The 11,124-nt window shown below is 36.1% G+C and overlaps 2 protein-coding genes across 2 annotated transcripts; one reads left to right on the top strand and one right to left on the bottom strand.

Annotated features, from left to right (window-relative positions):
• The first annotated feature begins 1,021 nt into the window (after window positions 1-1,021).
• On the top strand, window positions 1,022-4,349 carry LOC139123787 (cyclin-H-like). Its single transcript, XM_070689939.1, has 5 exons — window positions 1,022-1,099; window positions 1,565-1,638; window positions 2,670-2,871; window positions 3,364-3,430; window positions 4,228-4,349. Exons 1-5 carry the CDS (start codon window positions 1,049-1,051, stop codon window positions 4,347-4,349), a joined length of 516 nt encoding a protein of 171 aa, XP_070546040.1. The 5' UTR covers window positions 1,022-1,048.
• A 2,031-nt stretch (window positions 4,350-6,380) lies between these two features.
• On the bottom strand, window positions 6,381-8,585 carry LOC139123786 (tripartite motif-containing protein 2-like). Its single transcript, XM_070689938.1, has 3 exons — window positions 8,055-8,585; window positions 7,688-7,886; window positions 6,381-7,402 (listed from the first exon to the last, which is right to left on the bottom strand). Exons 1-3 carry the CDS (start codon window positions 8,583-8,585, stop codon window positions 6,381-6,383), a joined length of 1,752 nt encoding a protein of 583 aa, XP_070546039.1.
• Between the last annotated feature and the right edge of the window lie 2,539 nt (window positions 8,586-11,124).

Below are 11,124 nucleotides of genomic sequence, written 5' to 3'. Positions count from 1 at the left end.
TGAATTTGCAACGCACATGTATCTGTGTATAGTTAGGCTGTGTTGAATTTGCGACGCACATGTAGGCCTATAGTTAGGCTGTGTTGAAATTTGCAGCGCATACTTTGTTCTTTTCTGCAAATAGTATCAACAACGACAACAACAATAACAACAACAATAACAACAAATTTACTGAGTCCAAATATATGTTTATTTATCTTCATTTTTAAATATTTAATCATCATCATCGTCATCATCGGAGATTGAATCCCCTGTGGTATATCATGGAAATAAAGTTATATTTATTTCAAAGATGCATCTTAATCTCTGCATTTTTTGAGTTTTTTCTGTGAGAGGGTAAATGCTGATATGAGAGATGCTTGTCCAGCTTGCTTTGTATGCATGTATATGAATCACCAATAAAAATCTACAAAAATAATTTCCAGAATAATATGATGCTGTATTTTTGCTAAATACTGACTGAACCTTTCAGTACTACACATAAAAACTGTGCAAAGAATTTACAAATCATTTCAAGTGTGTAAATTTGTATTTATATTTCTGATCATAAAAAAGTCCAACATGATTGGTTTATGCAGTACTTCAAACAAAAGGATGCTTAACTCTTGACCAATCAGAAGCAGCCTTGTTTTACTGCCAACACAATTGGTGAAACATTTCATATGTCTTCTTTTCATCAAAGTATGGTAATTAACCCCAGTGAGTAAGTTTCTTTCCTAGAACAAACAATGTAGAATTATATCATTACAGACAGAATGTCAAGATAACTTTTTATCATTCCTATCTTTAGTATCAGGACAACAGCCCCTTGGATATTACTGCCCATATATTTCAGACTTACATGTTTGGTCTGATGTTATTGAGAGGGTAAGTGTAATTGTCCAGGGGTATCTGTCCTAGAATTCCATCAGCTTGTCTAGTCTTCTGCATGGTATGAGGACAGTCACCCCCTGGAGATTTATTCCCTGCTAGTTGAGAATGGGTTTTGGGCAAGTGTCCAGGGGTAACTGCCCAGAATTGCTCGTATTTTCCAAATCTCTGACATGGTATGAGGATGATCACCCTGGAGTTTTACTCCCCACCAGTTAATTCGGTTTTGGTAAGTGTGCAGGGGTATTTGTCCTTGAACTTTATTAGCTAATCTTTCACACCCTCCAATTGTTTAACACCGAAAACAATAACAGAATTCATCACCTTTTGTTTGAGAAATAAATTTTTCACAAGCGTGCACTGCTTAAACTAATGAATGTAACGTTTTACTTGTGATCTCAATGCTGTTCAGATTTGGTAGGTAAGGTTTTTAAAAATTATGCACTATCCAAAGACAAGCTTGCAGAAATATACCGGTATTTTACATCATGTAATTGTTTCCAAACATATTGGGATCTGTTTTGTTTGAATCCAACACCTCCCTTTGAATTTTAATAACCCAAGATGACAAATTGTTTTCATAATTGTATCCGTCTGACTGTCATATCTCTTTCTCATTGTCATATATTTCATATCTCTGTCTTGTTGTATACTTCATATCTGGGTCTTATTGTATATTTCATTATCTCTGCAGGCAACTGCTTGTACCTACTTGAAGAGGTTTTACATCCATAACACTGTCATGAACTACCATCCTAAGTGGATCATGTAAGTAATTGTTGTTTTCAGTCAGTGACTGGACATAATATATTGTTTTCTGTGGAAAACTTTGACCTACATAAAAAGAAATTGAACGGGGTAAAGCGGAGTGCACCTTGAGGACAGATATTCAGACTCTCAAGCCTTTACTGTAACAATACTCTTTTGATCTACCACTTCATGGTTGAAAGATGAAAATGTTTGAGCAAAAGTTTAAAACTTTGAATTTCAAGGCATGTACTGCCTTTAAATGTTGATTCCTTGTTCCCAGCATAGTTGAATGTTTTCCATTTTCAGAATTCTTTCTGTGGTTTGTTTTGTGTTTTGTCAACATCATAGGAATTCTGACTGAATGGGGCATTACCATAAGGATGTTTGCTGTCACCTAAAGTTCTTCTTTGAAAGGAAAGTGAATTTATTCATAAATAATCAGTTTGACAGTTTGTATGTCTACCATCAATATGAAGCATCATGTCTATCTGTAAATAAATAAAGCAAACAAAAAATGTACAAAGAATGTTTTGAATAACAAAGTGACAAAACATAGTGTCAATAGTGCAGTTTAACAGTCAAAATGAGTTCAAGGTGCATCCTTGACCAACAAGTCTCACCAGACTCGAACGTTTACCTGAAAATATTCACTTTAAAAAAGCTCTCTCTATAGACCAGTGGTTTCTTAATTAAAATGTAACTCTGGCAAGAATTGTAAGGTTTCAGCAGAAACTAGTGTTTTTTGGCAACACCTGTGATTTAAAAAGAAAATATTTTTGCCAATTTGTTAGCAGAAATGCTCAGCCTAGAATATGGCATAAAACATAACTTGTGATATTTAGGATAATTAGAATGAAGCGTTAGATGTTTGGGGGTATCAGGATGCTGACATGCAAAAAGGTTTCCACTTTCATGTATTTAAGATGCTTTGGGGAGTAGCACAAGAAACTAGTTGACATGAAAACAAAACTAGTGAAAAAATCATGAAAAATAGCAGTTGTTAGTTTTTTAATTACCTATGGGCAATAATGTTTTTCACTTTTTTTCAGGATGACGTGTGTGTACCTAGCCTGCAAAGTTGAAGAGTTCAACGTATCCATCATGCAATTTGTGGCAAATTTACAGGAAAATCGAGAGAAAGGCACAGAGTTGATCCTGAACCATGAACTGCTCTTGATGCAACATTTGAACTTTCACCTTGTTGTGCATAACCCATTCCGGCCACTAGAGGGCTTCCTAATAGATACCAAGGTATAATATGATTTACATCTAATTTGAATAACATTGACACGCAGACTTATGGTTTTCAAACCTTCCAAAAACGTTTTCTGTTTTTAAACAACATAGGCTGTAGGCTATTTACACTACCCCAACATAACCCTATATCCTGGTAGTTTTTGGGAGCACAGCATGCAAATTCAGCATTTTGCTGAGACAAATCTGTAAATTTTTGACCAAAAGCAAGTCAGAATGGCAATTGAGTACTAAGTTGTGGCTTTTATAGAATGGTACATTTAGCCCATCAATAGATCTCAATGAATATACAAGGTAACTTTTTCTTGGTCCACTGTCACAGGTTTAACTGTGTCTGAACCTCACAAGTGCAACTAAAAGATATAATTAATTTACCCATGTTTTCTTCCTGTGTAATATAAAACATTTGCACCTCAGGGTTTCCTTAACAACCTATACATGTTCTTTTGAAACAAACTGCAAACTGTTTTTTGTGTTTTTGTTCTACAGATAGCATTAGCTGGCATACTTCACAGTGCATCAAAACAAGGGGCAAATTTAGACAGGTCAGTCCAAAGTATGTATCTGGGTGGAAATTGTCCAGGGGTGACCTTCCTCACACCATATTGTGTGATTTTGTATACCAGTAACCAATGTTATTCTGGGAATGTTACCCCCCTGGATACTTGCCCCATGTGTCGCTTAAATATCCTGGGGGTGACTGTCCTCACACCATACACAGGGATTTTGGAGAGCTCCTTAACCCTAGCCCAACTATGTCTTGGAGGGGCAATATCCAGGGGGTGACCTTCCTCATCTGTAAAGGTGATTAGGGATGGCTATTACGTTATATATTGTATGACACACGTCCAGGCTCACTGCCTTGACTTTTGATCGTTACACTTACTGTAACCCTAACCTCAGCCTTACTATGTCTAGGTGGCAATTATCCAGGGGGTGACTTTCCTCATACTGTACAAGGAAATTTTGTGTAGCCAATGTATTCTAGGAGCGTCCCCCCTGGAATTTACTCCACATTACACTTACCAATAACCCTCACCAAACAATGTCAGGGTGTTACATATCCAGGGGGTGACCTTCCTCATACTATCTGGGAGTGAACAATATGCCCATATAACTTACTACCGTACTTCTACTTAGGTTCCCAAAATCTTTCCCATGAGGGTAGAGTGAACTATGAAATTTAAACAAAAATAAGAATTAAATAAAAAGTTTAAAAATTATTTTTAATCACAAAACATTCTCAACATTATTTGTGTGGGTCATATTAATTTGCACTTTTGTGCCAATTTTCATAGAAATTGGCCCAAATCTCTGACATTTTCATTGTTTTCAATTTGCCTATCTTGTCAGGTTTGCAGACGGCATTGTTTATAAATGAAATCATGGAAAATATGGTGTTTTCAATCGGGTTCAAACTCACTATGTACGGCACCCAGTTTCCTGGCAAAGGAGCCACAGATAAAAATCGCTAAGCCAAATCTCAACTCTCATAAACTTTATCAAAGCAATGAATACATTGCTAAACTGTGTGAAAGACAGCGTCAGGGACAATGCTGTCCATGAGCAGAGCTATTAACCCAAGTAGAAAACACGGTGTTTTCATTTGGGTTCTGACTCACAACATATGCCACCCAGTCACCTAGTAGAAAGACCACACAGACAAAACTGCCGGGCCAAAAAAATCGTGACGCTTTCAACATTGACGTTCACCCCAGCAAAGACATCCATATATGACCCTAATATGAGACGCCAGTGCAAAGTTCCTAGCCAACCAATTATAGCTTGGTGACCAAAAGGCAGTCCTATCTAATATAGTTAAGCATGTAATTTAATACAGATATAAAAGTAAAATTATTTTGAACAATTCATTTTCAATGTCATTTATTGATAATATTGGTCATATTATTTTGCAGCTTTCCATGAAAATTTCATAAAAATTCATAAAATTCGCTAGCAATTAAAATGTTTTTTTCCAGTTTTCATGTTTTATCACTTTCAAATATGGCACTGCTTACATGTGTAATCACAGAAAAAACCTGCACCACTTTCAACTTCTACATGCACCCTGGCAAAGACCCATATACATGTATGATCCTAACATGTGTCAAATTTTGTACTCAACCACTTACACCTGAACACTATGTACAGCCTTTTTTGACTCTGGCTGGAAAACTAATAGACCTGACTTCATTGTCAGAGAAACCAAAGTGTCAATTTATAGACAACTGCACACACTATAAATACTGGCACTGAAAAACAGGAACATTTTCAATTCACATCTGGTTTATTTCTTGAAAACAGTCATTGACTTAAAAAGTAATTGGTACATAGACAGTTTCAAAATGAACAAAGAAAGCATTCTACAGACTCTGATTATGTCTCTTGACAATGTTGTACATGTACTATAAACAGCTGATCAAAGTACAAAGAGAGTATTTTTGTCAAAAAATTGAAAAGTTTAAGGTGGAGCTGCATGTTGCCAATATAGTTTTTTTCAAAGCAATATTTCTCATTAAAGCTGACAAGAAAACTCCCTCATACTATATATTTTCAAAAAGCAGAGACTCTAAAGTTTAGTATGGTTACAGTAGTTTACTCAAAGGATGAAGTGGGTGTATATTTGGGGTAAAAAACTTCAATTGAAATAAGAGTATATGTAGAAAAAAACGTCTATTTTATTTTGCATTATCTATCCTTTCTAAAATAGCATGAGTTGATTAAAATCATGATTAGGAAAATCAAAATGTCTCTTATTCAAAAGAACTTCATTGCCAAACAAAGTTAGTCGTTTTGTTATATAGTGTGAAAATTTCAGAAAATTTGACCCAGCCAGAGTGGAGTTAAATTCTTCGGAAATTTTGAAATTAGGAGAAAAAAGACGCCAGGAAATCGAATAATTTGCATACATTTGCATAAATTAACACTTCTTTATCACGCAACTTACGACTGCTTGACAAGCTAAAAGCTGAACCCAACTAATGTTTCAATCTTTGGTTGACAATTAATTAAAATTAAATGAATATTTACAAAAAAGTTATGTTTGTACAAAATACACTGTGTTGGGTGCAGTGCCCCTACAAGTTATAAAGTTATTGTACTTTTATAGATGGAATAAATGCAAAAGACGATTGTCAATGTTTATCATGATTTTACCCATGATGCAATAGTAAACTAAACTGAGAACAAATTAAAACTAATTCTCAAAATCTTTTGTAAAGGAGTTCATTGAATGTGGGAAAAAACCTAGTTTAATCATCATTTTTACATGTTCTGTCGAAGGCAAAAAACCTCAATCATATAATGCTAAAAGGAAGTGCAATATTTTGTCAACTTGCTGCAATATCTACAGTTTAATTTGATTGCATCAGTGGCAAATGAGGACGACATATTGAACTAACTCATCCATTTATCACCTTCATTCAGTTGATTTACTGTTCAACTAATCCATCTCTGTTGTGACCAATATCAATCAACAAAGTCTGGTACAGATTATTGTGATGTTATCACTGTACAAACACTTTAATGCAGTGATTATCCTTATCAGCTACAACCACCCTGCAAGGTACATCATCTGTCAGTGCTACATCAGTTGGGCGGCTCAGCCCATCACTGTCAGTATCGATACGACAAACAAACTTACCACTACTGTCAAACTTCAGTACACTACTAGGGTATCCAGTAGTAACATAGACATATTTATCATTTTCAATTGCTATTCCCCTTGGGTATCTCATCTTACCATCCCCACTCTGACAATCAAAGGAATACAAATACTGGTCATCTGCATTGAATACCTGGATACGCTTGTTATCGTAGTCTGCAACAAATACCATTCCAGTACTTGAAATATCTACACCCCAGAGTCTGTTGAATTGCTCTTCACCTTTACCTTCTGACCCAAATGACCTAAGGTATTCCCCATGTTGTGTATAAATCCTGACACAATGCCCACCATAATCTGTCACATAGACATTGCCATCTACAGGACTAATCCCAATACCCCATGGATCTTTCAACTCATTTTGTCCAAAGTATCTGATGACATGTCCATTCTCATCACTGACAACTACTTGATTATTGTTGTCATCTAAACTATGGTATGTATTATCACTTGATATAGCAATATCACGTGGTGTGAAAGGCTTTTTAAACTCTTTGAATTCCAAACTTTTGTTAAACGTTCCCTCACTACTGGTTATATGCAACCTATTATTATTTCTGTCTGCAGTGACAATGTCTCTGTCTTTGTTTATCGCCACACCGTAGGCATTGTTGTACTGTCCCTCAGCACTTCCTTCACTGCCAATGGTCTTCACCAATCCTTTGATGACAGGTATGATGACAGGACAGCCTGGTATTGGTTGATCTCCTATTGTCATGATAACTTGATATTTTCCATCCAATTGTCCAGCCACTGTAACTCTGTGCGTACCATCTCTGTTATCAGCTGCATAGATGTCTTCCCATGATGCATCAGGTTTTCTTACTTTGGCTTTCACTTGTTGTTTTGGGATGACTTGGTTTCCTGTGGAATCTCTGGTTGTGATCAGTAGATCTGCAGAGTCACCTTTCCAGAGTTGTTTTGGAATGTTTTCAACTGTACACTTTGACATACACACATCAGATTTCAGTATTCCCAGAGTTCCATGCTCACAGAATTCATCATGAGGTGTGAATATTAGGTCCTCATGTTCAACATTTGTTATAGTTTCCATGGTAATTAGTTGCTTGATACGAGTTCCAGCATCACCCTTTGTGGAGAGAAGTTGAGCAGCATTCCCATAATGCATCAGTGTCTCTATGTAATTACCTGCACTTTTAATGTTCCCATGTTTTAATTCCATTTCATCAATATCAATGGCTGCTCTTTTAATTTTCATTTTGTAATTGTTTTTCAGTTCATCTATCAGTCTCTGCTCTTCTCTCTTTATTTTCTTGATGATTTCTTCTGCTTTCATTCTCACCTTCCTTTCTTCTCTGCTGCACTGCTCTGTAAGATCACTGTGTATCTGCGTGGCCAGGGTTTTGTTCTGTTCAGCTTCCTGTTCTTTCACTTTCAGTTTGTCAACCATGGCTTTCAATTCTGTAAGGTACTCATCTGCTGCATCTTTCAAGTCTCTGTGTACATGTTCTGGTATGCGGTGTTTGACTATGGTGCAGTTTGTACAGACAGGTACCTGACAGGTTTCACAGTAGAATGCAATTTCAATGTTAGGATGAACACTGCAATGTTCCACTGTTTGGAGTGTCACAGGACTGGTTGTCATGGCTGTTTCATGTTCTCCAATGGTCATAAGTCGATGTGTCTGTGTGATTGGTAGTTTTCTGTGCGCCTTAACACAAATGTTACAAAGATAATGTTTGCACTCCACACATCTGTGAGTGGCCGTATTTTCTTGACAAGCTTCACATTTGGTCTCTGTTCCTCGCATAGACTCCAGTCGTTGTTTGAATATCTCAATCAGATTGCTCATAAAGAAGTTGCCTTTTATCGCTGGCACTCCTCCAACAGGAAGCTGATATTGCTGTCGACATTCTGGACAGTTTAGAGATCCCGTCTTCTCAACCAGTGTGACTAAACACTGCTCACAGAATGTATGCAGACATGGTAGAATTTTAGGAGACTTGAACTGCTCCAGACAGATGGTACAACACAGGAAATCTTCACCGATTTCTTCTAAAACTTTGCATTCAGAAGCAGCAGCCATTGTGCATAGGTATGTCAGTAAACCAACTTGAGACAGGTACAGAACCATGGTGACAGCAAATAGGGCCCCCTCAGTATTTCAGATATAGTTCATGTTGTCATGTGATCAATACACGGCTGACTTCTGAACTGGTGCAAATTACTGCACTATAATCTAACATAGGGAGTTCTGGATGACGTACTACTTTATCACACAATCGATTACACTGAATGCGTGTACTTACTTGTGACAAAAGTCAGAGGTCATTTTGACAAGATTTATATTAAGATATATATTAATTTGCCAACGGCTTTTTGGCATTGGTCAGTTTCTTCAGTGGGCAATATGTTTGGGTACCCTGTGTCACCCTTTATTTGGTTTTTGTAATTCAATGGGGTCGAAATGCTCCATAGGGGTTCTGTGTTCTTTTGGCTACCAACCCATGAGTGATTAAAATGGACATATACCAGCCAGGGTTTGCACGATTCAGTTACAGTTTTTGACCCACCCTTTTGGGCACATAACTTAAAATATATCAGAGATATATATCAGAAATATCCAGATGTTTGCAAATTGGAAGTCTGGTTTGCATATTGTACTCAATATTATGAAATCTGCAATTTTTACACAAATTATGACAAAAACCTCGTCCATGACTGTTTTCTTTAGAGAAATCTTGATTAGAAAGCAACATGAATTGATAGTTCGAGTACACTGATTCAGTAACATACATTACAACGGAAAAATGAGAAGGGAATTTCATTCTCAGTTGATGCATCTGAAAAGTAAACCGTTTCTTTCTGTGTCAGGTTTTAAAGGAAAAACTATATTTTCATGAGTTACAGTATAACTAACCAACAGTGCCTTTTGTCATCATTCAATTTCTCTGGTTTCAATGATAAAACAGTTCTTTCAAATTGAACTACAACTTATAAAAGTATCTCTGAAGGGGGCTTCGACAGGAGATGTCCCATATGGCCATGCATACATATATGTGCCATTTGAAGCTATTCCTATATGCCTATCGATATGTATGTATGTGTGTGCATCTACTCAAAAACTCCTAAACCGCAGCACAGGTACCATTTTAGTGTTTGGTGTACGGGTGCAACCAGGGGTAGAGATGTGAATTTGTCCAAATGAACATGTCAGTGTCAAAAATATGCAAATGAGGGGGGAAAAAACCGGAAAAATCCTGCAAATTGCTAAAACTCTGTAACCGTTGGTCAGATTTGGTGAAATTTGGTATGCAGTTTCCTTTCAATAGGTATTCTAAATTATTAGTGTACAAACTGGGGTATACATTTGCATGTTTGTATTTTTGGGGTAATTTTTTCAGTTTTAATAGTCAGAAAGTGTTCTTCTCTGAAATGGCTTGTCTGATTGCTTTTAAAGTTGGTATTCATGTTCCTTGCGATGAACTCAGTCAAGTTTGTACAAATTGTAGTGAAATTTTCATATTTGTAATTTTGGGGCAATTTTTCCAATATTTGGGTCAGAATTTTTTCTTCAAAAACTACTCATCTGACAGCTTTGATATTTGGTGTACAGCTAGTTTTGCAATTTTGGTCAGGTCGACCTGAAGTGGCCTATCAAAGATTTCCTCCTTCATCAACACATGTGTCATGAAAAGTTATTCTCTACATAACACAAAGGAGCTCTATCAGCTGCTAGGATGCTTGTTTTAATTTTTTTTAGAGAAATATCCTCAATTTTGTATTTTTGTGAAGTTTTTTCCTAATTTTTGATGGAAAAAAATTACAGAAATAGTCCTCTGTATTGATTTGAAATTTGGTTTGTAAATCCCTACAAATGTTTTCATACACATCGTATATTGCCATGTCAGAATGAGATGAACAATTGTAATAGTTTTTTGTTTTTTTTACTTCATTGTTCTTGGAAAAAAAATATCAAAAAAAATATCTTCACAACAACCACTTCCTATGCTAGTTTGAAATTTGGCATGAAGGTTACTTTGAGTGGACTAGTACCGTAACTTATTCAGATTGTGTTGATGTGAACAAAATTAATAAATATTGTAAAAATATTTCCCTATTTTTTGCAATTTCATACCGTCAGGAACTAAGAGTGCATAATGTGGTGATTTAGTAAGCATTTGATATGGTAAACTGTATTTGATGTTGAAATGCAGTAAAAATCATTAGAAAGCACAGCTGAAGGTGATTTTAGCAGGTTTCATCACCAACAAATATATTCCATAATTTTTTTAAAGTTGTAAATAGTTCACATATTTTACACTGCCATCTGGCCATTGTATCTCTTTATGTAAACATGGTCAGTACCAAGGGGTGGACCATTTGATATTGGGGGGGGGGGGGGTCTGGAAGATTTTTAAAAAAAATTCCAGCAAATGTCAAGGAAGAAAAGATTAGCCAGAGAAGGGTAGACAAAAAGAAAAGGTAAGAGAGAGGGAAAAAATAATGTACAATGGATCAGGTAAAAAAAAAAAAATAGTGCTACCTCATCAATCTTTTAGGACCCCCTCCCCCAAGATATCAAATAGTCCACACCTAATGTCTTTGTGCACACAATGAACAGT

The sequence above is a fragment of the Ptychodera flava genome (genome assembly GCF_041260155.1).
Source record: "Ptychodera flava strain L36383 chromosome 23 unlocalized genomic scaffold, AS_Pfla_20210202 Scaffold_23__1_contigs__length_28996876_pilon, whole genome shotgun sequence".
Lineage (NCBI taxonomy): Eukaryota > Metazoa > Hemichordata > Enteropneusta > Ptychoderidae > Ptychodera > Ptychodera flava.
This window is presented reverse-complemented; position numbering and strand designations above follow the sequence as displayed.

Bases quoted from the DNA above. Each gene is read 5' to 3' on its own strand.
- LOC139123787 (XM_070689939.1), top strand. From the start codon at position 1,049: ATGAGGATGATCACCCTGGAGTTTTACTCCCCACCAGTTAATTCGGTT. The intron at 1,639-2,669 runs GTAAGTAATTGT...ACTTTTTTTCAG, and splicing joins TACCATCCTAAGTGGATCAT to GATGACGTGTGTGTACCTAG. The intron at 2,872-3,363 runs GTATAATATGAT...TTTGTTCTACAG, and splicing joins GCTTCCTAATAGATACCAAG to ATAGCATTAGCTGGCATACT.
- LOC139123786 (XM_070689938.1), bottom strand. From the start codon at position 8,585: ATGGCTGCTGCTTCTGAATGCAAAGTTTTAGAAGAAATCGGTGAAGAT. The intron at 7,887-8,054 runs GTACCTGTCTGT...CTGGCCACGCAG, and splicing joins TCTACTGTGAAACCTGTCAG to ATACACAGTGATCTTACAGA. The intron at 7,403-7,687 runs GTAATTACATAG...GAGATTCCACAG, and splicing joins TGGGAACATTAAAAGTGCAG to GAAACCAAGTCATCCCAAAA.